At 40.6% G+C, this 27,865-nt stretch overlaps 2 protein-coding genes across 4 annotated transcripts in view; one reads left to right on the plus strand and one right to left on the minus strand.

Moving 5' to 3' along the window:
• LOC116983397 overlaps positions 1 to 6,020 on the plus strand; it is a 30,861-nt gene extending 24,841 nt beyond the window's left edge. The window contains exons 5-6 of the mRNA XM_033037151.1: positions 2,748 to 2,937; positions 5,833 to 6,020. Of these exons, the coding sequence (XP_032893042.1) occupies positions 2,748 to 2,937; positions 5,833 to 5,943 (301 nt within the window). The 3' untranslated portion in view covers positions 5,944 to 6,020. The remainder of the gene's footprint in view (positions 1 to 2,747; positions 2,938 to 5,832) is intronic.
• Positions 6,021 to 8,293: 2,273 nt separating this feature from the next.
• creld1 (cysteine rich with EGF like domains 1) overlaps positions 8,294 to 27,865 on the minus strand; it is a 52,536-nt gene continuing 32,964 nt past the window's right edge. For 2 of the 3 annotated variants that reach the window (XM_033037158.1, XM_033037159.1), the window contains 7 exons: positions 27,526 to 27,617; positions 22,707 to 22,883; positions 18,801 to 18,896; positions 15,661 to 15,744; positions 15,045 to 15,140; positions 13,769 to 13,909; positions 11,856 to 12,076 (listed from right to left, as the gene is read on the minus strand). In XM_033037158.1, coding sequence (XP_032893049.1) covers positions 11,856 to 12,076; positions 13,769 to 13,909; positions 15,045 to 15,140; positions 15,661 to 15,744; positions 18,801 to 18,896; positions 22,707 to 22,883; positions 27,526 to 27,617 — 907 coding nt within the window. Of the gene's footprint in view, positions 12,077 to 13,768; positions 13,910 to 15,044; positions 15,141 to 15,660; positions 15,745 to 18,800; positions 18,897 to 22,706; positions 22,884 to 27,525; positions 27,618 to 27,865 lie in introns of all 3 variants that reach the window. The other variant, XM_033037157.1, reaches the window with a different exon arrangement.

Consider the following 27,865-nt stretch of genomic DNA (forward strand, 5'->3'; position numbering starts at 1 on the left):
GACTCTGATCCCATCCACAGACCATCATGAAAGCTTTCCGGCAGCTCATACTGTGTGAGGCCACTGCTTCTAAATGTCTCACATCATCAGAGACAGTAATAAACAATCAAAGTAATGAAGAAAAAATCTAATTTAAAACCTGAGTTCAACTTATTTAGTTTAGTTGAGTTTAGAGATATAGTGCGGAAACAGGGCCTATGGCCACCGAGTCCGCACCAATCAGCAACCCCCATTACACTAACACTAACACTATCCTGCACATGCTCGGCACAATTTACAATTATACCAAGCCAATTAGCTTACAAACCTGTACGTCTTTGGAGTGTGGGAGGAAACCGAAGCAGGTTACGGGGGGAACATACATACAAATATCTGCGGTCAGGATTGAACCCGGGTTTCTGGTGGTGTAAGGCAACAGCTGTGCCGCTAAGGCACCGTGCCATTAAAATAAGAGGAACCTTACCTTAACACTGAAGGTCAGTGATCCCATTTGATGAGTGGTGTTGAGCAAGGTTTATCAACCATGCCTAGTGTAAAGCTGAGGCCACTCCTAGCTCAATATATCATGGATGGTCCTGCAATGAGGTGCCATGGCAGATGAGCTTTAGCACCTACCATATTTCCTTGTTGCAGTACACACACAACAGGAATGAATGCACCAACAAGCATCCGGAAGAGCTGGCTTGTTGCCAGTGAAATCTGGTGAATATCCATGTTACATACTGTAGGTTTATAATGCATGGCTTGGCTGAATCCTCTGTATATCCTCATTCCTGATATCCCAGATCAAGTAATGTTAAAAAAGAGACACAAAGTGCCGAAGTAACTCAGCAGGTCAGGCAGCATCCCCAGAAAACATGCGCAGGTGATTCATTGACACCAAAGGCGTACAGGTTTGCAGGTTAATTGGCTTCGGTAAAATTGTAAATTGTCCCTAGTGTGTAGGGTAGTACGGGGTGATCATTGGTCAGCGCGGACTTGGTTGGGTGAAGGGCCTGTTTCCGCACTGTATCTCAAAAGTCTAAAGTGACATTTTGGGTCGGGGCCTTCATCAGACAAGTAGCGTTACATTGGCCTAGTGGTAGTATTCTGAGTTTTGTGTCAGAATGTGTGGTCAGCAACTGTCCAAGGACTGAAATGGATCATCTGGGTTTGCTCACTGGAATATGGCAGCTCTGCTCCACTGGAGCCTCGTCTCCCCATTCAGATGGTCGTACACAATCACACAATGTTACCTGAAGCTGAGGGTGGGGACCTCATTATCCAACACGTCCCTCAACCATCACAAAACGTAAGAGTTCTCTCGTCCCATTTTACACATATTTTCTGCAATGTTTCCTCACAAAGGGGTGACTCAGCGGTAGAGTTGCTGCCTTACAGCACTTGCAGCGCCAGAGACCCGGGTTCGATCCCGAATCTGGGTGCTGTCTGTACAGAGTTTGTATGTGGGTTTTCTCCGAGATCTTCGGTTTCCTCCCACACGCCAAAGACGTACAGGTTTGTAGGTTAATAGGCTTAGTATAAGTGTAAATTGTCCCTAGTGTGTGTTAGGTAATGTTAATGTGCAGGGACTCGGTGAGTTGAAGGGCCTGATTTTGTGTTGTATCTCTAAACTAAAGATTAACTAAAGCAACAATAATTATACTAATTCCTGCTTGGTTACTCTAATTTGTAGATGTTTCAGTACAGACACCAAAGCATTTGAAATATGCTCAAATTTGTTTATCTTACATAAAAAGAGGGAATCTATATTGTTTCTATCACATGCTTTCAAAGAAAGGTCATAAGGAATAGTAGAATTAGGCCATTCGGTCCATCAAGTCTAATCTGCCATTCAATCATGGCTGATCTATCACTCCCTCCTTACCCCATTCTCTTGCCTTCTCCCCATAACCTCTGACACCTATACTAATCAATAATCTATCTATCGCTGCCTTAAAAGTATCCACTGACTTTGCCTCCACAGCCTTCTGTGACAAAGAATTCCATAGATTCACCACCCTCTGACTAAAGAAATTCCTCCTCATCTCCTTCCTAAAAGAATGTCCTTTAATTCTAGGCTATGACCACTAGTCCTGGACTCTCCCACTAGTGGAAATAACCTCTCCACATCCACTCTATCCAAGCATTTCACTATTCTGTATGTTTCAAATAGGTTCCACTCATTCTTCTAAACTCCAGCGAGTACAGGCCCAGTGCCGGGAAATGCTCATCATAGGTTAACCCACTCATTCCTGGGATAAAGGGTTAGCACCGTGGTGAATCCTATAAACCCGTTACCTCGCAGCTCCCCACAACATGGGTTTAATCCTGACCTCTCGTGCTATCTGTGTGGAGTTTGCACGTTTTCCCTGCGACCCTTTCTGGGCTTCTTCTGGGTGCTCTGGTTTCCACCCACACGTCACCCTTCACTGGCAGGTGAATGTTAGACTCGTGGAGGAACTGATGGGAATGTAGGGAGAATAAAGAATGGCATTCGTGTGCGTGAAGGTGAGCATGGATATGATGGGCCAAAGAGCCTGTTTCTTTGATGTGTGACTCTCCATTTCTAGGAAAGACTAGATAGTCTCATTATCGAAAGGGTTCACTCTCCAAAATAGCAGATAAGACAAGTTAAATGTGACCTTTAAACTTCTTTTTCCTTCTGTTTGGATGCGTTGGCAAGTGAGAGGTCTGTAATATTCTGTCATGAAACAGAAGTTGCCGATGAGCTAATGAAGTCTCTTTCCCAAAATTACATGTTGAAGGCGCGAGATCAGGCAGCTGCTAAAATGGCAGATGAGCCAGCAGTGGGAGGCACAGCGCTACGCCTTGTTCAAGCGCGTCAAAGAGGGAGAGGAAGCACGCGAGGCGGAAAGGCAGGCGGTTCTTAAAGACCTCGAAAAGCAAAGCGCGCGCTCTCGTTTTCTTCAAGCCTTTCGCGATGAAAACAAGAAGGTGAGACAGATTCTAAAGTGTTGCCTGTCAACCGTATCTTCAAACATCAATGACCAAACTGGACGCTAAACCAACTCAAGTTAAATTAGATGTCAACCATATTTGGTATTTAAGCTACTAATATAGGGGGAGAAACTATTAAAAAAATTGTAATGTGGATGGTTTCTTTTCCATATGTCCTTGTCCTTGTAAAACTGGTAGCAACCTGTCTTCTTGAAGTGCTGCAGTTTGCTGAACTACTATCTACCTCATTGGTGACCCTCAGACTATTCCTTGCTCGGAGTTTGCTGGCTTTACCTTGCACCAAATGTTATTCTCTTATCATGTATCTATGCACTGTAAATGTCTTGATTGTATCATGTATGGTCTTTCTTCTGAAACAAAAGCTTTTCATTGTACCTCGGTACACGTGACAATAAACTAAACTAAACTGCATAATGGGCTCAATGCATGGATGCTCTGGTTGAGATTTCCAGGATTTTGACCCAGTGATAATGATAGAATCCCAACATATTTCCCAGTTAGAGTGCGCACAAATAGGAGGTGCTAGTGTCTACCAACTACTGCTTTTTATCCTTCTAGATAGTTAAGATGCCAGTCTTGCCTTTGATGCAGAAAATGCCTTTGATTAGCTGTGATCCAGCATTTTATTAAAGTTATGGATTATTGCCACATTACAATAGCAAATGGAGAAACTGAATGTTGTTGGTGGATGCAATAACATGGTTATTTTGTAACTGTACACAAATAGCTTTTGATACTTAATTGGATTGATGGTAAGATGCAGAGGATGATGGTGGAAGGTTGTGTTTAGACTCAAGGCCTGTGATTGATGATGTGCTTCAGGGATCAGTGCCGGGCCCGTTGTGTTTATCATCTCTTTCAAGGATTAGATGAGAATGTTTAAGGCATGGTTAACAATTTTGCAGATGATACAAAAATAGGTGGCATCATCATCAGTGAAGTAGGTTATCAAGAATTACAGTGGATCAGAATCAGCTGGGTAAGTGTGCTGAGGGAAAGCAAATGGAGTTTAATTCAGATAAGTGTGACGTTGCAGATTGGGAAGTCTAACCAGGGCAAACATTTTCACAGTAAATGGTAGGGGCCTAGGGAATGTTGCAGGACAGAGAGACTAAGGAGTACAAGTACATAGTTCCATGAAAGCAGTGTCACAAGTGGACAGGGTTGTGAATGTGACTTCTGGCACACTGGCTTTCATCAGTAAAGGTAATGTGTACAGAAATTGGGACGTTAAGTTGCAGTTGTGCAAGAGAGGCCACACCTGGAGTATTGTGTTCCGTTTTGGTCACGCTACTAGAGAAAAAAATGGCATTAGGCCGGAACGAGTGGAGAAAAAATGTACAAAGATGTTGCCAGGACCAGAGGGACTGAGTGATAGGGAGCATTGTGGGAGGCAGGGACTGTAGGATGATATTACAGAGTTGTACAGAATCAGAGTTGGCACGGTGGCGTAGCGGTAGAGTTGCTGTCTTTCAGCGCTTAATAAAGAACGAGAGGGCACAGGCTTAGGCCTCGGCAAGGGCAGCAGCATAATCAAGGCCGAGTTGCACCCTGTCCTCTCCCTCTTCTCCCCTCTCCCATCAGGCAAAAGGTGTAGTAGAAGAGTGAAAACGCACACTTCTAGATTCAGTGGCAGTTTCTTCCCAGCTGTTATCAGGCAACTGAATCATCCTACCACAACTAGAGAGTGGTCCTGAACTACTATCTACCTCATTGGTGACCATCGGACTAACCTTGATCTGACTTTAAGGTACACAAAATTGCTGGGGAAACTCAGCGGGTGCAGCAGCATCTATGGAGCGAAGGAAATAGGCGACGTTTCGGGCCGAAACCCTTCTTCAGACCCTAGGGTCTGCCTACTTTGAAGAAGTTCTCCTCCTCTGGTATGCCTTCCTTGATCTGACTTTGCTGGCTTTACCTTGCACTAACCGTTATTCCCTTATCATATATCTATACACTGTAATTGTCTCGATTGTAATCATGATTTATCTTTCTGCTGACTGGATAGCGCACAACAAAAGCTTTTCACTGTACCACGTGACAATAAACTAAACTGAAACTTAAGGTGAGAGAGGAAAGATTTAATAGCAACTTGAGGGGCAATTTTTTCTACACAGTGGTGCCAGGAGAGGTAGTTGAGGCAGGTACTATAACAACATGCAACTCCAAGCATATTCCATTTGCAAAGTAGTCCAGACACAGACCCATGAATAGAATCTCACCGGGAACGCGTTTCCAAACCAACAGCATAAATTCAATACATTTCACCTCGTCTTTCTGATGCAACTTCAACTGAAGTCTCTATCCTCAGTCAGATGGATGTTAATAATCTCTTAGATTTAGTTTAGCTCATTGTCTCGTGTACCGAGGTACAGAGAAAAGCTTTCAGGTTTTGTGCTATCCAGTCAGCAGAAAGACAGTACATGATTACAACCAAGATGGCCACAGTGTACTGATACAGGATAAGGGCATAACGTTTAGTGCAAGATAAAATCCAGTAAAGCAGAATTAAATATAGTCCGAGGGTCTCCAATGAGGTAGATGGTAGGTCAAGACTGCTCTATAGTTGGCAATAGGATGTTTCAGTTGTAATAACAGCTGGGAAGAGATAAGCTAAAATTACTGAAAGTGATTCCAGTCATTATACTGTTCCAGCTTTGTGGAATATCTCTCTCTCCTCTCTCCCCCCCCCCCCCCCCCCCCCCCCCCCCCCCCCCCCCCCCCCACCCCCCTCACATCACCACCGTGACTACTTCTAAAACACTGTGTAAATTAAGTAAACTACTTGTAAATTAACTGTGAAGCACTTTTACTTAGAAATTCTTGGCAATACTGTATAAACTTATTGTCTCTTTTGTTTATTCCTCTCAGCTGATGGAAATTCAGTGGAAGGAGAAAAGGTTAGCAAAATCCATGGATTCTCTCAGGGAGCGTGAACTGTTGCAATACAATCCCATCAACTGGAGTGGAACACTAAAATAGAATTGGAATGTTCAGACTATTTACCTTTATGTACACAAGGCTGTTTTGCTTTCTTAATAAAGTCGTTTCTCAATTAATGTTTTGCAATATTTTCATTCAGCGCCAAACTTTTCCCTCAATTCCATCTCCTCTTCTCTTGGAGATACAGCCAGAAGGGCACATTGTGCCTCAAAATTTTGCCTGAAAGACATTTGTCTCACAGATTGACACAGGCTATTTTAGTAGGCTCGCCTGCTGTGGGATAAAGCCAATAGCTGTTTTTTAGGTAGAAAGGATCAGACAATGGATTGCTCAACTCCCCCTATACTACTTCACCGGTCCCAAGACCAATTAGAGTTCTGTTGCCATACCAGATAATTGAGAGATTTAAAAAATAAAAGCATTCCAGCAACGAAAATAGAGACAAAATGCTGGAGTAACTCAGCTGGACAGGCAGCATATCTGGAGAGAAGGAATGGTGATGTTTCAGGGCAAGACCCTTCTTCACACTGCTCGCCCCGAAGCGTCACCCATTCGATGTTAGTGTGAAACTATTGCATTTGTTCCATGTTAATTTCTTAATTCAGAGAGTTAAGCACAAAGACCCAAAGACCAGTGCATTCTGAGGGAGGGGGCTACATTATTAGAGACAGGACACTAAACAGGCAACATCTGGTGGAGGTTAATGAGCCCATGGCACTATTTTGCAGATGAGAATTGTCAGGCACCATCTCTGGACTTGTCCAACCATATGCCCATCTACCCACCCCACCCCCCCCCTCCCCCCTTCCATGTAACTTGCTAGGCTTCGATTTGCCCCTCCTCCCTTCCAGCTTTCTTACCCCCCCCCCCCCCCCCCCCCCAAATCAGTCTGAAGCAGGGACCCGACCCAAAATGTCACCTATCCATGTTCTCCAGCGACACATACTTTTTTGGCTGTTTGTGGAACAAACTGGCTGCTAAGTTTCCTACAACATTGATTGTAGTTCAGGACTGCCTTGCTGACCATGGAGTACTGAGAGATATCTAAAAAGCATAGAAACAGGCCCTTTGGACCAACCTGCACATGGTTGTCTAGGTGCCCTATCTAGGCTAGTTCCATTTGCCCATGTGTGGCCCATATCCCTCCAAACCGTTTCTATCCATGTACTTCGAATGTCTTTTAAATGTTGTTATTGTATCTACCTCACACTACTTTCCCTGGCAGCTCCTTCCATACAGCCATCCCGTGTGAAAAAGTTGCCCTTTATGATCCTACTAACGTCACATGCCTTAACAATGATAGCGTGGTACATTTGAGCCCATGAACGATTGTCCATGAGGAGGTCCATGTAGACTGGGCAAGACTTTTGAATTGGCAAGATTTCATCTAGATTAGCACAAACAGATCCAGGTAAAATTGGATGCATAGTGCAGCATTCTGTTTGCAACAATCCAATTTCCAGACAGCAATATGTTGAACGCAGCTATGTTCAGAAAACAAAATAGGATTTCATATACAAATTAAAGGCTTGTATTTTCACCATCTGCAAATTTACCGCCACTCTCTTCGCTTGGTTTAGTATTCAAATCACACAGCTGAGCTGAATGCTTCTCCTTACCTGGAGCCTGCCTCGAGGGGACAATATTAGCTCAGCTGCAAATGGCAATGCAAATTGTTTTTATTGCACACAATTTTTTTATTTGAAGTGTTTGGGGCTGAATGAAAATTTATAAGAATACAAGCACAACTGAGAACTATGTTTTTTTGATTAAAACATAAAGGTTTGTAGTAGATAGAATTTATTTGCCACAACCAGGGTCGGTGGAATTTGGGTTGTAGTATCGTCAGAGGGTGTGTAATGGATTACTTTCCAAAATGAAACAATCCAAACTCCTTACTGCAAAAGGCAATTGCCCTCTCAGCTATACAAAGTGCATTTGAGAAAGGAAAGAAATTACATCAAGGAAGCATGGGCCAGCATTTTCAAATCACCCAATTGACTGAGAGAGTCAAAAATGCTGGAGAAACTCAGCGGGTGAGGCAGTATCTAAGGAGCGAAGGAATAGGTGGCGTTTCGGGTCGAGACCCTTCTTCATACTTTCTTTCTTAAACAATTGACTGACAATGTTATTGGCAGTTGTCCGACTTCCACATTAATGCAATGTCTGTCAAGGTCTTCTCAAGATAATGGAAGTGGGTACAGTGACAAAACTTTGTTATTCAGTTATTTACTTCTACTTAATCCACTGTATTACAATCTATGCATCGCCTCATCAGCACAGCTGCCCAAACTGTATGTAGCCTTGTTTCAATCTGCTCCTGTCCAAACTGTGTCACAATAAGGTTTTTTTCGAACAAACAATAAAAAGCACCACAGTCTCAAGGATATATAAGCACAAAATGTTGATTTTATTTTTAAATAGAATTTCAGTGCTAGCAGTTCCATATTTTGAGATTTTACCCGGTTCCCATATTTTGCAACATGCCATTTCATTTGGGCTCACCCAATTATTAAAAAGGCATATTTGGAATACCTCAGAAATATAATTTCCAACCCCATTTATCTCCATTATTAACTAATATTGATCAGTCGATTTCAAACACAACTGGAAAACATCCAGAGGTTGGATTGTGTGAGAGTTGGAGGCTCCCAATGAAACATCTGGATACATTACAAATGCTTGAAACCATAAAATACAATAAAGGATGAATAAATGCAGACCACTTGGTATTAACGTGTGCTCTGGCATGTCTAGGTATACAAATACTCCAGTGAAGATGTCATTGTATATCTCTGATATTAAACTAACCTGCGTGTACAGGAAACATACACGCATGAGGTTATCATCTTACCTAGATATACAAGAGCATTGCAAGAAATGTTAACATAAATCACATACACGCCTATTTAAAGAGATAATGCACAAAATGACTTTATGTAGGTAACAGAAATTAAAATAATTGGGTATTCAAGGCTTAATTTCCATACTTTGCTTTTCTAATGCACGTTTTTGAAAGTCCTTTGTCTTAAATAGTGGAGTTGTATCCGGCAGTCCAAAGACTTGTGACATGTGTCACATTCTTGGGATCCATATAGAAAGAATTGCATACTTTAAGAATGAACAGTAACGGTCAAACTCTTGAATGACAGGGGCAGGGCTTTATCCCATTTTAGCCCCATGATTGAACAAAGGTAAAGACAAGTTCAGTGCAGATACAAAAGGCAATTTCAGTGCAGATATTTCTAGCAGCTGTTTTAACAACTGCAATTTGGGTGCAATTTTTTAACTAAACCATTTGTTTTTGTTTCAAAAACAAGGATAACACACAGAGCTAACCTTTGCGATCAAGTCAAAATAAAATGCTAGTTCTACTTTCTTAAAGTACAGGGAAAATCAATAATTACTTATTTTAAACCGGTACTCTGCCATACCCCTTGCATTGTTTGATTGAAAGACAAGGGAAAACCGCTTGTTAAAACGTTGACAACCTTGGTAGCACAGCTTCAATGAGGGGGCCCAGATACAAGAACTTGATATGTGACTTAAAAAAAAATATTTTGCACACAATTCCTCAAAGTTTATCAATGCAAGAGTAACAATGGTATCCCATTGAAGCGGGACTTGGTTTCCAACCATTTAGCATAATAAATTAGGTTGACAAGTTAAAGAACAATAAATAAGACTTCAAACCACTACAATGAAAATATCTGATGTATTACAGAAAGGAATTAAACAAGAGATTCTGCAAACACAAATCACATCGTTACAGATATAAAATAAACCCGGAAAAAAAAATCCAATGCATGAGAGCACAACATAAAATGCTGGAGATACAGAATAAAGTTGACAATATCAGCAAAGTGATGACAAGTTATTGATGTATTTTGCTGAACATAAAATACAAGCTCTTTACCCTTCCTCAGAACATACCCACAACATTGTAACTCATGTTTTTTTTCTTCACATCAGTTGATTGGGGCATCTTGTACATCCATCACTTTGTTTCTGTTTACAACATAACTTATTTTCTGCAAAAGGAACTGAAAACACAAAATATATAACATTATCTCAAAATGACTATCAAGGCAGTAATAAACACCACTCCATTGATATGAAGCTCTGAAATCTATTCCTCCTCAAGTTACAACCCCGCGAACTGACGCATACATTCCTGCAATTGTTCTGGGTGCTACTGAATTGCAGTCAAGTGTCCCAAACCCAACCAATTGGCTTTGCATTGAGTGCAGAGTTACTAATTTAGCAACTCATATCTTGGGGAAATAGACAACAACAACAAAAAATCAGCCAAATCAGTCTTAATATCTACTTGTCCTGTTGAAAAGTACATATCCACTGAGTGATGTCCTCCACAAAGGAGGAGTGCCTAGACATTTTCCACAGATTCCAAAGCTTCTGGGGTCTGTGAATCTTAGTTTCAATGGACACATTACAAAGGAAATTCCTTATGATTAAAGAAAAGCTTAAGTAACAGTGAGATTAGCAAACCTCATATCAATAACATTGTCATAAATACCAATGTCTTTTCCAGTGCTGGCAAATGTCCCAGTTTCTCGGTGGTTATGTCAATGTATTATTTGATGGATTGATATCAGAGAGATTATGGATCCGACTCATAAAATATCCATTATTACAGCTTCAGAGACAATGAGAATGCAGGTTGCTTTTTTGACCAGATGCTCCCAGAGATCCTTTGAGGAACTTCAGTTTTAAACCCAGGAATATAACATATCCCTTTCTAATTTATGAAAATGAAAGAGCAAGAGTGTTCTTTGCTCGAAGGCAAGTACAGACTTATATAAGATCAAGATTGTTTCTGAAGTCTCTCTTCAGCTTCACAATAATATAGGCATCTGCTTCCAGTCCAGTACTTGGCTCATTGTAGATGCTGTAATGGCTTCAACTCTTCCAACTGCAAAACAACTCTGGCCCCATTCATACTTCATCCTCTTCATTTAACCGCTTGCTAGCTAGCTAGTCATTACCCAACTATTATACACCATACAACGCTCATTCGATCCCAACTCTTCTTGCTTAAATAACAGGTTCTAAAACTTAAAATTCTTAACATAAATCACTTCAGTGGGTCAAGAAAAAGAACAGGTTATTTACTTAGAATTATTTTCTAACCATCCCACTCTCAAAGTCCAAGAAACGCATATTATTTTGCTAGACTATGCCGTGCTTCATTTTCAACTAAACCTATATTCATTTTGTGTCTAACATTGGCTACGTACTCGATTCTCACCCACTTAAGACAATTTTCAAAAAGAAAAACGTATGAATGAGAACGCTAGACTCAATACAGTGGCCAGATACTAGAAAACCTATCGAGTGGCACCAGATAAATGACCAATCCAATGCCACTCCAGGAGTATAAACTGGACACAGACAAGTTCATTACTTCAGCCACTGTCCACCTGGCTCAACTTGGGCGATTTTTCTGACATGAATAGATATTTTATAGATGGAAGCATGATATACCTGAAAATTGTTAGAATATTTTTCCTCTGATAACTAAGTATATGGATCAAGCCCATGCAACAGTGTTTCACAATAATTTAGAACAGCTTTTTACAATAAATTAGTGGATTATGAAGAAAGTTACATCGTGGTATGATTTATCTGAACTTTGTATTCACCAAAAATATACAAGCATGAGGGTTGTTCTGATATGGACATCCTGACTCATGCCTTCTGCACATAAATCTTGGGTTTTCAAACATGCAGTTTGTGTTGAATTCATAATTTATAGAATGATTTGAATTCATAATTTATAGATTTTTTTTTTTTTTAAACTCTTAATTTCAACTGGTATACCCAATCTCTGGCTCTGCCAAAGCAGTCTGCGGGTAACAAGCCACTTTTCTTTCAGTCAACTATTACCACAGATAATTGTCTGATTAATTTCTCTTAAATTAAATGAGTCACTATTTTCCTTTAAGAAATCCATCTACAAGACGGTCTGACTTCTCCGATAGCCAGTATCCCGCAGTTGCTGCAATGGCGCCAATGAAGATTGAAGTGAAGACCATATCTCCCTTTGCTGCAAGTGTTGCCAGCGCACAGATGATGACACCAAAAAACATTTGTTGCAGCACCACCATCTCATCTTCAGTGACATTGTCAAAGAGACCTTCTTCAGGGACAGCTATTTGAACAAATGGAGAAAGGCTTCATTAGTCACTTTAAATTGTTTTCTATTGTTTGTTTTATTCAGCTTTACGTTCGAGATACAGAACGAAAACAGGCCCTTTGGCCCACCGAGTCCGCACCGACCAGCGATCGTCCTGTATACTAACACTATCCTACACAGTATATTTTCTATATTTTTAACCAAAACCAAAAAACCTACAAACCTGTACCTTTTTAAAAAATCTATCAAAAGATTTATTCAATTATTAAAAAATAATATTTACACTACAATAAAACAAGCCAGAACCCATCACCATAATACAATACAAACATATATCCATAGTAAACTACTATACAACTATGTTACAATCATTATTGAGGATACACTCAACACCCTGCGGAGCCCAGCGGTCCCGGAACTCCCTCAGGGTGCCCGTGGACAGGGCGTATTCCCTTTCTAATCTCACCCGGGCACGGACGTAACCCCGGAAAAGGGGAAACCTGTACCTCTTTGGAGTGTGGGTGGAAACCGGAGCACCTGGAGAAAACCCACACAGGGAGAATATAGAAACTCCATACAGAGAGCACCCATAGTCAGGATCGAACCCGGGTCTCTGGTGCTGTAAAGAAGCAACTCTACTGCTGCACCACTGAGCTGCCCTGAGCTACTTTATTTCAATAATTCTTCTTGGAGGTACTAAGTGACTGGCATTTTATTCTTAATTGAAGGAACTGAATTCTGTATTCAATAGTGAGGTGACAGCACTCGCACTGATCTCAAACATAAACTACCAGACAACCAAAACATTATGGATTTTTGCATCAGTTCTAGGAGGTATCATCTTTTAATGGATCCATGGCAACTGACAACGGTAACATCATCAAACAGACTAAGCAGCCAGCCAGCCACAGTGAAGAATATTTAAAGACAATACAACAAAGCAAGGGCATAAAAAAAACTTTTAAGCATTATGAAAGAAAACAGATTGGGATGTACATACAAGGGTAAGGTAAAAGATGAAATAATAAAACTTTAAAACAAAAAAACTTTCAGTCTTGCAAGAATGGTGAAGGAATTCAAAGCCACAAAAAGTGAGTCAGGTTTAGCAGTTAGAAAGCAAGTCAGAATAGTCTTAATCATTAAAGAGTTGTAGCTTTATGCTTCTCTTGATTATGCAGTTGAATACTGCAATAATAAGACAAATACATCAGTATTGTTATACCAACAGTACATCGGAAAGTCGCAAATCATTGTATTTACAGCTTATGGATTCCCCTTTCGAAATGTGCTCTTTTGATATCCTTGATTATAAAAATAACTTTTTATAGCTTTCCCATCATTCTTGTTTCAACTTCAACCAAAGTATTATCTGATTAAATTGTGAATAATCATGTACAAAGAAAATGTGAAAAAAAAAACATAACTGTTTTATGCCAGCACCACCAACATATTTCCCAAGGTTTAGGGCAGATATAGAATGAATATCCTCCACTCGATGCTGGTTAAGTGCATCTTTTGCTTTCACTTGAATAATTGACCCGTTGTACATTTCATCATTTGTTTCAATTAAAGTTTCCCATCAGCCTGTCATTGAAGTAATGAGCTACCACGTTAAAAAATGTGTTTTTTGAACCGTTTACAAAGGAATCTCTGCTAATGCGCTTTGCAATAGAGCGCCAAGATGTTGGATCAAAAGGTAAAACTTACCTGACAGCTTGTCCTCAGCACAAACACCATCTTGTTTAGAGTATCCCTCAACACATCCACAGATGTAGCTGCCATCTGTATTTGTACACTCTTCGTGTACACTTTTACAGACAGGTATCTCACTGTCGCACTCATCAATATCTGCAACGCAAGATTGAGAGAATGAACTATTCACCGCTACTCCTCCAGCTTCTAAAACTGAGAACACATGCTGTATTTCCATTCCAGCTAGAAATCAGAGTTCATCATGGCATTGTCTCATTTATGTTACAATCTTTTTACACAACTACAACTAGGATAACTTTGGTCGACTTTAATTAACTGAGGTAGAATCATTCAACCATTGCACAGTCTGAACTTCAGGCAATGTACAAAGTAGAGGAAGCCAACTTGCGGCACTATTTTAAATTCTATGCTGTTGTCATGTGACAAACGATTCCCTTCTTGATTTTATGATGTTAACCTGCATCGTAACTAAAAAAAACACAATTTGATAGCACTTTCCCTTCAGAAAAGGCAGTCTGGAGCCTCTCTCTGAAATCCTTGCTCCTCATCCTCGGCTCTGCATGCAGATATTTAAATTTCTTTTTCCCCACAATTTATTCTGCTTCGTATCAAAACTATTTTAAATCTTGCTTTTAAAAACGTTTTTACCATTCCAAACAGCTGCCATTAAGAAATCCTTCTTTTATTATGTGATGTTATGTCTCAAGTTACTCTTCAGTGGAAGCAATTTTATCATCATTATGTTATAAGACCACTTAACTATTTCAGTTTGATTAAAAAAATAACTCTAACTTACAAAAAAAAATCATTGTCTGTGTGGTGGAATCAAAGTCAGAGTTATGTAATGTGGAAGCAGGCATTTCGGCCCAACTCATCCATGCCAACCAGCTAACTCCATTTGCTGCCATTTGGCCGACACCCCTTTAAACCTTTCCTATCTAAGTACCTGTTCAAATGTTTTTTAAACATTGCAATTTATTTTGTTTTTAGTTTGAGGGATACAGGCCCTACGGCCCATCGAGTCCCTCACACTAACATTATCCTACACACAGCATCCAGAGGAAACCCACAAAGTCACAGGGAAAACGTGCAAACTCCACACAGACAGCACTCAAAGTCAGGATCGAATCCATGTCTCTGGCGCTGAGAGGCAGCAGTCTTACCAGATGTGACATCCAATCTACCAACCTAGCACATACCCTCTGAACCTTTCCATGGAATCACCATTCTTCCACAAAGACCAGAACAAATATTACAATGCTGCACTTACCCAGGCACTTTGCACCATCCATCTGATAACCTTGATTACACTTTTTGCATCTACTGGGTCCAGCTCCCATACAGGTCAAACATGCTTTGTCACAACCTGGAATTGGAACCAAAGAAGTATTTTTTTAAATGTGAAGTATTACTGTGTTCAGCGTAGCGTACCAGAGTCCCCAATGATAACAAAGTTACGTCTCAGTCTCCTGAAAAACTCGATATACACAGACTGTTCATTAAAGTTGGAAAACCACGGCAAAAGCTAAAACACTGCGTTGCAGAAATCAATAAATATTGTCAAGTAAATAACTGAAGCATCGGATATTTACTTAGTTTTTAGTCCAGTTGTCACAGGGTCATTGAAGATCATCCAACACTGATGAACACAAAAGATTAAGAGTAGAAAAGACCATACGACTTCTTGAACATTAATTATAAAGCAAAATTGATCAAATTAAACCTGCATATGAAGGCCACGTATACTTGACTGAGAGCAAATAGTTTAAGACAATAATTTTCTATAAATATTTGTACGAGCAGAAATATATGTATGTCACAGAGTAAAATGTACAAAGAGTAGCTGATAAAAAGATTCAGCAGAAAAAGGTGACAGAAACACTGACCTCTGCACTCATAGGAGCCTTCTGTGTTCACACAATAATGACCAGCCTTGCAGCTTGGCGACTCCAGGTCACACTCATCAATATCTGATCGGAAAGAGCAATGTATTAGACTTCATTTGTACTCCATGTAAACACCATAATGTTTTACACATTGGAGTGAAACCATCTCTTCATAAATATATTTGCGTGTGGATTTCTAGAGCTGATGAAGCGAAGAGTCTTCAATTCTCTAGTTTTGCTTTGCAATTGTGCAGATTAGCATAAACTGTTGATAATGATTCCTCACTTACAGTATCAATCAATTATGGTGGATGTGTTAGCTACAACTAGTCAAGAATTAAACAGAACCAATAAATATGTTGTGGTTCAGCAGGTAATCAATTGACTCATTATGCTAGTGCTAGCTGTGGACAAAAAAAGTGATCTAATACAAATCCTGCTTTCTCCCACAGCAGCCAATAATCTCTTCAAATGCTTGACAATTTTTCCATTCAAAGGTGCACTGGCCTCTATTCACAATGGTTAAGATGCCCAAGGTCCCACAGCCACAATCTATATATAGATCTGCTGCAGAATATCCAGTCTGATGCTTGTGGACAATAACAGGGCTTCAGGGAGGTGTGAAGAGGCAGGTGGATTGGGCGTATAAGTGGCAGAAGAAATGTAATACTGAGAAATGTAAAATGTCACCTTTAGAAGGAAGATTTAGAAAAGCTATATTCATTGCAACAATTCTAAAAGGGTACAAGAAAGGCCAGATTGGGAGTTAATATACGTGATTCATTGAACGTGACAGGGTAGGCTGAGAAAGTATTTAAGAGGATACGATGACCTGGGATTTATTAATACATATCTCGAGTACAAGAGCAATGTAGCCATGATAAAAAAAATGATAAAACACTGATTCAACCGCAGTTGGAATATTCGGTTTAGTTCTGGGCTTTGCGATTTAGGAAATAGATGAAGTGCGTAAAAAGAAAGTGCACGACTAAAATAATTTCTCTGATGAAGGAATTTAATTAGGATAAGCTTGATTTGTTCTCCTTGAACCCAGGAGGCTGCAAGGCCGTATTTCGAATTAAGGGCATGGTCATGAAGTGAAAACATTCCCATCGGCAGAGAACCAAGAATGAAAATGACTGGCAAGTGAACAAAACACAAGTTTTTCTTTGAATAGCTACAGAAACCGAGGAGGATCTGGAAAGAACTGCCGTGGGCAGTAGTAGAGGAGGATTCAAATACGGTGCTCGAGAGGGAACTGGATAAGCATTTAAATCAAACGACTCCCAGGATTTTGGCAATAGAGCAGTGTGTAGCACTTGCTGGAAGCGTCTTGACCTGAAACATCACCTGTCCAAGTTCTCCAGAAATTTTTTTTTTTTTTTTTAAATTTATTTATTAGAAGTAGACATATTATACAATGTAGTTACATATTATAGTAGAAAAAAAACTTTTCATATACATCAGTCATACATTATTAAAATTTTCCATTATCAATTACTTCTGCTTCTAGTATTTTTATTTTTTATAGAAAGCGAGAAAAAGAGAGGGTAGAAAGTTACAAATAAAAAAGAAAGCAAAAAAAAAACACAACAGAAAAATTGCCTGATCCCTGCGTACACCAGCATCGGCAGTACTTGAGCAGGTATAGACATGGCAGACAGAATGGCCTCTTGCTATCCGACAACCAGATGGTGTTGAACTCTAATCTTAAATTTATTTTTCCAGACGCGTGTTGCTGGCAAGGACAGCATCTGTTGTCCACTAGAAGTGATGGAGAGCCATTTTCTTGAACTGTGGCTATTCTTTCAGAAAAAGCTACTCCAGATGCTGTTGAGTTGATCCAATAGCAATGAAGGAACAACAATATACTTCCAAGTCAGGATAGTGTGCAACTTGAGCGAGTTGCAAGTTATGGTGTATATGTATAAGCTTTATACGGGACCCTTCCATCCATTGCTACCTGCTCACTTCCCAAAATCCCGCGAGTCTTTTCCATTTAGATGCTTATCCAGTTCCCTTTCAACCACCATATTTGACTCCTCCATTACTATCTCCGGCAGTTCCCTCCAGATCCGTGTCACTTGCTGCAGCTGCTCAAAGAAAAACGTGATAGGTTTTGTTCTTTTGCCGGTCATTTTCATTCTTATATGCCAAGAATAGTGTAGGCAAATAACCCCAATGTGTTTTCTCAATGCTACACACTGTGTGCCAGTGATGGATGGAGTGAATTAAGGTTCATGAGATGGATGCCAATCAAATAAACTGTACAGTCACAAATGTTGTTGAGATGTTGTCTTCACTATTGGAGGTATATTGATGCAGAATAAAGGAGAATAGGATGTTAGCCTGTTGACTTCTGAAAACTTTCCTGTTTTGAGAAGGCAAGTGGTCAGTCACTTGCTCAAGAATATCCAGCCACCGGTTAGTTGCTCTTGTACCCATGGTGACTCTGCATTAGGTCCTGATGAGCAAGCGGTCAATGGTGATCGCCAGCACATTGACTCGTCAGTGTAAATGCTGTTAAATAACAAGGGTTGAAGGCTCTCTTGTTTTAGATAATCACGACCTGGCATTTTTGTGTTATGAAAATCATTGTTTTGGATTGTTAAATTAAGATTCCATCTTCCCTGTCACGGGAGGGCCATAAATATTCCACAAACTATTCTGAAGGAGACCATGGAACTTATCCTTCATATCTTGGCCAACATTTACCTTTCATTCAAAAACATTAGAAATTATTATCAAAGACCTTTGACAAAAAAAAACCCAGTGGATCTGTTTGTAAGTACTGATTTTTAATCGCTTAACTAGGCGGAAGCCCAGAGCTCACAAATTAAACTGGGCACAATGTCTTCCACTCAGCTGACCGTCAATTTTGAGATACCTGTGCTTTGCCACTGTAATCATTATCGTCAATGGGCAAAGCAGAAAGAAGGTGAAAGGCAGTTTCCTCTTTATTGGTTTAACCAATGATTTAAATGTTTTAAAAATACATGTGTCTAATTTTCAATGCTGTAATCCTTCAGCAATTATATTGCATATTTTGTTTTTACAGCTTGTATGGCACATAACATATATTGCCAGTATACGAGCTATATCCCTCCACAGGTACAAGAATGACAAGGATAAGTGATTACCTATACACTTGTCTTCATGAAAGAACCAACCGACTTTGCAGTCGAGGCATTTATAGTCTTCAGGACCCGTGCACTTCTTGCAGGATTTGTAACATTCTGGAATACAGCAAACAATAGAAGAAGTTATTGAACCACACCTCATTGAAACATTAAAATGCCAAGCATTAATTTCACAGAAAAAAACTGAACTTAGCACAATATCTGTAAGGAGGAAAATGACATATGCAATCTGGAGAATAGCACTTTTAAAGCTGCAATTGATGCAATATCACACTTCATGTTTGCTACTCAAGGAGTCATTACCAACAAACAAAGTGATATTCTGCACTCAAGCAACTACCTTATTTCCAGAATTCATAAATGGGATTCTTATCTCTCCTTAAAATCAAGTACTCATGGGTTTGTAAAGCATAAAGATCTCCCGTCTGGGTCCACTGAAACAAATTCATTTTTGCACAGTGAGAAATGCAAAATTCTGTACAATAGCTCAGAATGACATCGCATAAAATCCCCATACCATGTTGATGGCAATCTACAAATACAAAATACAAATTGTCTTTATTGTCATTCAAACAGACAGAGGTTTGAACAAAATTTTGTTCCCTGCAGTCATAACAATAAAATAAACGTAACACACAATTAGCACAGTTCCACACAAACATCCATCACAGTGAATCTCCAAACACCTCCTCACTGTGATGGAAGGCAAAAGTCTTATCTCTTCCCTGTTCTTTATTCTTCTCCCGTGTCGCGGCGATCCTGATGTTAAAGCCCCCAGCGGGCGTTGGTAAGTCCCGCAGCCGATTAAGCCACACCGGGCGATGTAAAGCCCTGCGACGGGCCGATTCAAACCCCGCGATTCGGGGCGGGCGAAGTTGCCGTTGCGAGAGCTCTCGGAAATCGGTCTCCCACCAGGGATCTGCGAGCTCCCGGTTTTACCGTCCACAGGGCCTGCGGCCGAGGCCTCCGAAGCTCCACAGTCAGGTCGCCTCCGCCGCGCCACCTCAGCCAGCTCCTTGATGGTAGGTGAGTAGTAGGTGAGTCCGCAGGCTCTGCGACTGGAGCCCTCAGGTCGATTCCGGTCGGAGGCCGCCAGCTCCACGATGTTAGGCCCCAGCAAAGCGGAGACACGACAAGGAAAAGGTCCCGTCTCCGTTCACGGAAGAGATTAAAAAGTTAAAACTTTCCCCCACCCCCTCCCCTACAAATACACAACTAAAAATAAACCGAAAACATACTCTAACAAGACGAAAAAAAAGAAAAAAAGACAGGCGGACAGGCAGGTGAGCCACAGCCACAAGGCGCCCACACACTTTCTTTGAAGAACTGGAATAATTGTTTTTCCTAGGCTGTATAATTTTCTCTCAAAAAGTTATGTTTGGATAACAAGAGCAGTATTGAGCACAATGCCCAATACTTTGTCTTGAGTTAGTTGTTTGCATTATCCTCAAAATCAAATCAGATTCTGTATTAAATGTTCAAGGTTAGTAAGGCATATTAGATCCGAGGACATTGAGTACCTATCCAAGGCCATTATGCTGATGCTTTATAAAATAATGGTTAAACTCCATTATTTGGAGATGGCTTGATCAAACAGTGAAACATTGAATAGGTGTTCCAATGTATCTTAGCATTTTAATGATTGCTGCCATGAACAGTGTTGTAAAGATCGCTGAAGCGACTACAACGCATATTAATGTGATGCTAGGTTGAAGCTTGATAGACAGTTAAGTGAAAAGTAATGCTAAACTGTATAATAAAAAGCTGAACCAGAATGCTTAAAACTTGTAGGGGTGAAAGCAGGGCAGTAATTTAGACTACGGGCTAGTGATGTTAAGTTGGAAGCAGACAGATAGCCCAGGACAGAACAAGCACAATAAATCTACCACGGAAGTTTGTGCTTCAAACAAGTAAGTGCAGAACACCAATAAAAGAGTGAGAACAAAAGGAGCGGATGAAATAGCCAAAGGGCCAAATTGCTCAAGCAGGTAACATTTGTGAAATAATTCCAGGGCATTAGCACAAGGGAACCACTCAAGGACTAGCTTAATTTGTGATAAAGTTAAAAATGACAAGGAATGGATACCTGCAAAAGACAGGACAAGTCATGATATAAAATGTATTTTTGAAAGGAATATGACTCAGACTGGTGTTGGCCAGCATGATCAAAGGGGAAAAGTGTTTTAAGTAAAGATTAGGGGAGAGAGAGAGAGAACCAGAGGTCAACAGGACACAGCAGGAAAAAGAGATCCACACACAGTCACTCAGACTGTGATTATCACCTTTGTTAAGTACGACTTTGCACTGGGTGCAACTTACTTAATAAAAACTAAACCAATATATCAACAACCCAGAAGAAAACAAAACTGCTGGAGGAACTCGGTGGATCTGGCACCATCCATGGAGGGAAATGGACAGTCGATATTTTGGATCGGAACCTCTCATCGAGACTGCCAGTTCCCAGCATTTGCAATGCAAGTGGTACTCTTGAATTGAGTAAAATAAACTATGATTTGGCAAATCTTGTACTGCAGCTGGAGCAGTAGATCCAATGCTGGTCGCTGTATACCAGGATGTAAAGGGTCCAGAGGGTACTGGAGTGGTTATTACAATAAGGAATGTACTGTAGATCAGAGTAGAAATTTTTCCTTTGAGCAGATATTTAAAAAAAACAAATTAGATAGATAAAGGAAAGCAGAAGAGGTCACTGTCCAGAGAATCCAGGTTCAAAGTGTTTGGCAGAAGATCCAGGCATGGTGCCAGAAAGACTTAATTTAAGAAAACCTAATGCTAAAAGTTTATTAAGTTGATAAGTTCTAGGAGAATGAGGCCGTTCGGCCCATCAAGTCTACTCTGCCATTCAATCATGGCTGATCTATCTTTCCCTCTCAGTCCCATTTTCCTGCCTTCTCCCCATAACCCCTGACATCTGTACTGATCAAGTCAATTTCTTCCTTAAAAATATCTGACTTGGCCTCCACAACCTTCTCTGGCAAAGAATTCCAGATTCACCACCCTCTCACTAATGAAATTTCCCATCTCCTTTTTTAAGGGACATCCTTGTATTTTAAGGCTATGGCCTCTGCTCCTACTCGCCCACCAGTGGAAACATCCTCTCCACATCCACTCTATCCACGCCTTTCACTATTCGGAAAAGTTTCAATGAGGTCTCCCCCTCATCCTTCTCAAACTCCAGTGAGCACAGGCCCAGTACCGTGAAACGCTCCTCATGTTAACCCTATCAATCCTAGGATCATTCTCGGCAACCTCCTCTAGACCTTCGCCAACACCAGCGTGTGTGAATAGTTATGTTCTTGAAAGCATTGCCCAAGATGAAGTGGACACTGATTCAATCATGGTTGTCAATCAAGAATTGGATCCACGATGTGTCAAATGACCTCCTTCCTCTTGCAACAAATTCAAGATTCTACATCACAGAAATTGGAAGATAAAAACAGGCAGAGTACAAAACAGGAATCTGGTCTAAACCCATCCCATTCCACTGAGTGATCCAGGTTACAAATGAGGCATAATGACAGATGAACTCAAAAGAGTAATTACAGTCTCTGACGTTCTCCTGTGAAATAGCATGTAAATAGAGAAGGATATGTGTGGATCATATTTCTACTAGCAACACCTGCCATTTGTATGTCCTTCTGTAGAGGGATTGTAGAGGATCTGATACCAAAAAGATAGATCACGGGTATCCAAGGCCTGCAGTGCTGTTGAAACCAAATTCCAGTCTGAATCACTGACAGAATACAAAATGGAAGGAACATGATACCACTGGAAAAATACACTCCTGCAAGCTATTCGTCTGCTGTCACCAATGTTCATAGTCTAAACAGATCTTTTTAATTTCCTTATGTCTTCAAGCTCATGTATGTAAAGATGTGCATCACATACCTTGACATATCAAATGAGTATCATTCCTTAGCTCTTCAAAGTATCCATCAGCACACTCCATGCAGATCGAACCTGCATAGCCTTGACTACAATTACATAGCCCAGTCCCAAACCGTGTTCCATCACCATCACATTTACCATATCCGCTGCATGGCTTTGTTGATCCACCTATACATGCTGTAAAATGAGAAATTAAAAACTTATGTCAATTATTGAGTCAATAGGATGGAAATATACTTGATAACAACCTAAGAGTCATACAGTGTGGAAACAGGCCCATCGGCCCAACTTGCCCACACCGACCAACATGTCCCACCTGCCTGCATTTGACCCATATCCTTCTAAACCTACCCTATCCATGTACCTGTCTAAATGTTTCTTAAACATTGCTATATTACCTGCAACTTCCATTCACACAGCACATTTAACATTGTTGTACATTCCAAGATCACTCACAGGAGCATTCCATGATAATGTTGTTAATATAGAAACATAGAAAAATAGATGCAGGAGTAGGCCATTCGGCCCTTTGAGCCATTCAATATGATTATAGCAGATCATCTAAAATCAGTATCTCGTTGCTGCTTTTTCCCTCCTATCCCTTGATTCCTTTAGCCCCAAGAGCTAAATCTAGCTCTCTTGAAATATACTATGTAAATGAAAGGAAAAGAGTTATTGTGGGCAAATGTTTAACACACGCTGGATCGAGAAATGTTCAGAGGATCCAGATCTTGAGTAGCTTAGCTGGCATTTAAGGCATCGGCAGTTGAAAGGATAACCTCCAATAATGAGTTATGTAAACTCAGAGTGCAGATATCGGTGGTCATATGGTTAGACACTGACAGGAGAGATCGGGAGAAGCAAGTTATGCATATTTCTCTGGCCCAGGCCAATGTCATGAATGATAACTATGACATCAGACTCCCCTTTTAAGTTAGCCCTTGAGAGCAGAAGGGCAAAAGAATGAAAATTTAAAGTATTTCACATAATTACTTTTAAAGCAGAAAATATTTTTTTTAAATGCCAAGTTTTATTCAGAAATACATAACAGTTTAAGCTGTCTTCAGGCTCCAATGCTACGTATCTGAAACCAGTCAAAAAGGCCACAATTGTTTTTGCATTTACTGTAATACATTACGATACGATAGAACCTTATTTATCCCAGGAGGGAAATCGGTCTGTCAACAGTCATAAAACACAAGAAATTAAATGGGTGAGTGGGAAGTCCAGGATTGGGGAGTGCGTGGGGGGGCTGGGAGGGAAGTCAGTCTACCCCATGATAGAAGGGGGAGGAGTTGTACAGTTTGATAGCCACAGGGAAAAAGGATCTCCTATGGTGTTCTGTGCTGCATCTTGGTGGAACCAGTCTGTTGCTGAAGGTGCTCCTCAAGTTGACCAGTGTGCCAAGGAGGGGGTGAGCTGTATTATCCAAGATGCTCTGCAGTTTTAGGAGCATCCTCCCCTCCAAGACCAACTCCAATTAATCCAACTCCCCTCCCAGGATGGGGCCAGCCTTCCTGATGAGCTTGTTGATTCTGTTGCCGTCCGCGACCTTCGCCCTGCTACCCCAGCACACGACAGCATAGAAGCTGGCACTGGCCACAACCAATTGATAGAACATCTGCAGCATCTTGCTGCAGACGTTGAAAGAGTGGAGCCTCCTCAAAGAGTACAGATGGCTCTGTCCCTTCTTATACAGTGCCTCAGCATTCCTGAACCAGTCCAGTTTACTGTCCAGGTAAACACCATGGTACTTGTACTCCTTGGTAAACTGCACATCCACGCCCTTGATGGAGACATGGGACAGGGGTGTTCCTCTCTTCCTGAAGTCTATCACTAACTGCTTTGTCTTGTCGGTGTTGAGTTGCAGATGATTCAATCCACACCACTCAACAGAGTAATTGACTACACCTCTGTATTCAGCTTCCCTCCCCTCACTGATGCAGCCCACAATTGCAGAGTCATCCGAAAACTTCTGCAAGTGGCAGGAGTCAGACTTGCATATGAAATCTGAGGTGTAGATGGTGAACAGGAAGAGCGAGGACTGTCCTCAGTGGGGCCCCTGTGTTGATCACTACCATGTACGAGACATAGTTCTGTAGCCTGATATACTGTAGTCGTCCAGTCAGGTAGTTGGTGATCTAGGACACCAATGGAGCATCCACCCGCATCTTCGTCAGTTTGCTCCCTCGCAGTGCAGGCTGGATGGTATTGAATGCACTGGAGAAGTAAAAAAAAACATGACTCTCAGTGCTTCCTGGCTTATCCAGGTGAGCATAGGAGCGATGGATGACTGCATTCTCCACCCCCACCTTTGATTGGTAAGCGAACTGCAGGGGGTCCAGGTAGAGTTTAACCAGAGGTCGCAGGTGAGTGAGCACCAGCCTCTCCAGGGACTTCATGATGTGTGAGATCAGTGCCACCAGTCTGTAGGAATTGGAGGAGCAGGAACCAGGCAGGATGTCTTCCACATCACCGGAACCCTCTCCAGGCTCAGGTTGAAGATATGCTGGAGTACTCCGCACAACTGGCTGGCACACGCCTTGAATACCTTAGGGCTGACACCATCGGGACCCATGGCTATACAGTAAATAAACAATGTAACCGCATTTTCTACAAAAATAATGTTACCATTTTTTGTTCTTAAAGGAGGCTAAAAAACTCAATACATGCTTAACCTGCTTTGCTCTTTCATAAGCAACTTCTGAATAACAACCTAAATGTAGGTATGTTGCAAAGCCTACCTGAAGCGTCTTTGAAAATCTGCCGCTACGGGTGTGCGCGATTTTGGCGCCGTTTAGAGGGGGCGGGTTTAAAACGCGATTTTCTCTAGGCTGTTCAAATCGAAGATGTTCAGCCTAGTTAATTATTAACGAAAAATCGCTGGAAGACCCCGTCGCAAAAGCTATTATTAGGTTTAAAGGCCTTGAATAATAGTTATAGTAGTTTAAAAATCAATCTCTAAACCCGCGACCGACAGCAACCGCAGGGTCTCATAAAGCAGACAACTGAAGGAAGGTTGTATATTTTTACATTAAAAAGGGCTTCTAAAGATCCCGTTATACAAAGTTTACTATTGCGAGTAGCTCATTTTGGCCCCATTATATCGCGCAGTATTTTTCTGGGCATTTGAGGGCACAAATCTACCGCAATGTGAACGTTCTAAACCAGCGCGTTCCACAGGGACCCACTGGAAAGCTGATTTAAATGGGCATTTATTTACAGCAATTGAACACTGAATTCCTTCCATTTGGCCTATAAATTAATGTAAATGAGATTTAAAAATCATGTTTTATTGTGATTTATTTGTGAATATTATTTGGACATTTAGGCTATTTAAAAATGTTAATCATTTATTAAGAAATGGATAGATGTTTAGATCTAGTAATTGAAGTCTGAAATTAGCTACAATTAGGTAACTAACTAATTATATGCTTTAATTTCAGGTCATCCAAGTAAGATTATTTTATATTTGTTTCAGAATGCTTCAATCTATGATAACTGAAAATTTCATTCAGTTCTCTTAATTTTTAAGAAAGTTATGGGCTTTTGACTGTTCACGATCACAACTTTTTTGTTATGTCCATAGAAAATCAATAGGGAACAAGATGCTCATTTCCGAGTATGAAAATGGCCATAACTTTTTAAATACTTGAGATATGAAAGTGAATTAGGTGTCAAATTAAACTTATTTTTATGCTTTATCTGATGGGATAAATTAGACTTGATTTTTAAAATCTCAAAATTTTGTAACATTGCTACTAAATGTGTTCTAATATCCACATACCCATTTCTAGAAGGAAGGTGAAGCATTCAATCTAAATTAGAATTTTTTTAAATTTTGCACACAAGGCACTTTCAGCCAGCCAAAAAAGACACTGCAACCAATTATGCAAAAATAACTCGACTTTCATCAGTACTGAGAGACCCAGGGGAAGACCAAAGTGTAAGGCCTCTGTTAAGATAAATTGCTACTCGGCTTTTGATCAGTACCACAACTTATACCGAAAGGTTGAAGGGTTCGAAATTCCCCACGCTTCCCACAGAATTAATGGAATGTCCTTACAAAACAAAACTCTTATGTTTTTCTCCAACTTTAACCGAAAGAAATTGGCTACTGCAATTAAAAAATATATATTTACCTTTCCAAGTGTTAGCACAAATACCATGGAAAACACACTGCCTTTTGAACTATAAAATGAAATGGCCCAAATTTCTTGTCAGAAGTGCCATTTACCAGAGGCCAAGAACTACCCTAATGTTGTGCCCTTTAGTGCAGCTCTCATGCCTCAGCCCTCGGGGAAGACCAGGATTAAGCTCTAGCATAAGACATAAATTAAACAGAGGCTTGGATTTACAATAAGAGTGTCGTGCCAAAGATTTTAAACCATGAACTGCAGAAGCTGGGTTACAAAAGAACAACACAAAGTGCTGGAGGAACTTAGCAATCCAGGCAGCATCTCTGGAGAACATGCATATGCAACATTTCGGTTTGGGACCCTTCTTCGGGTGAGGAAGAGTCCCAACCGAAAACATCACCTATCTGTGCTCTCAGAGATGGTGGCTGACTCGCCGAGTTAGTCCAGCGCTTTGTGTCATATTTGGAAAACCCATCACATCTCACTTAGATAAAACAAGTAACCAAAGAAAGAATCGTTATACATTTGGGCTCTGGTAACATCGCTTAATTCCCCATCCTCCATACATATGCTCACAGGGAGCACAGTTAATTTGACTAAAGGCACAAAAAATATTTACTTGCAAGATGATTGGGGTGTGAGTATCGATTTCTTGCTATTTATAAGATGACTATACTCACATTGACATTCAGGTCCAAAGGTCCCAGCAGGACAGCACATTTTGATGGTATCCAGACAGAGCCATTGGAATAGATCTGGATGCTCCTCCTGCCTGCAAAATGTCAACATAGACTTGCTGTAGAAATATAGATCACCATCTCATGAATGTGAGTTTATAGAATACATTGCTCTGCTCCACTCATCTGCAACTTTGGTCGTCCTACTAAGCGTACACAAAGAGAACAGGCACACATCTAAGATATTTATAAAATGTCACATTGCTACACAATCTTGTCAGTAAAATACAGGTGTGCAAAGTGGCTAGCATTTAACAGTGCACACAGGATGAATAAATGCCTT

The sequence above is a fragment of the Amblyraja radiata genome, chromosome 18 (assembly GCF_010909765.2).
Source record: "Amblyraja radiata isolate CabotCenter1 chromosome 18, sAmbRad1.1.pri, whole genome shotgun sequence".
NCBI lineage: Eukaryota > Metazoa > Chordata > Chondrichthyes > Rajiformes > Rajidae > Amblyraja > Amblyraja radiata.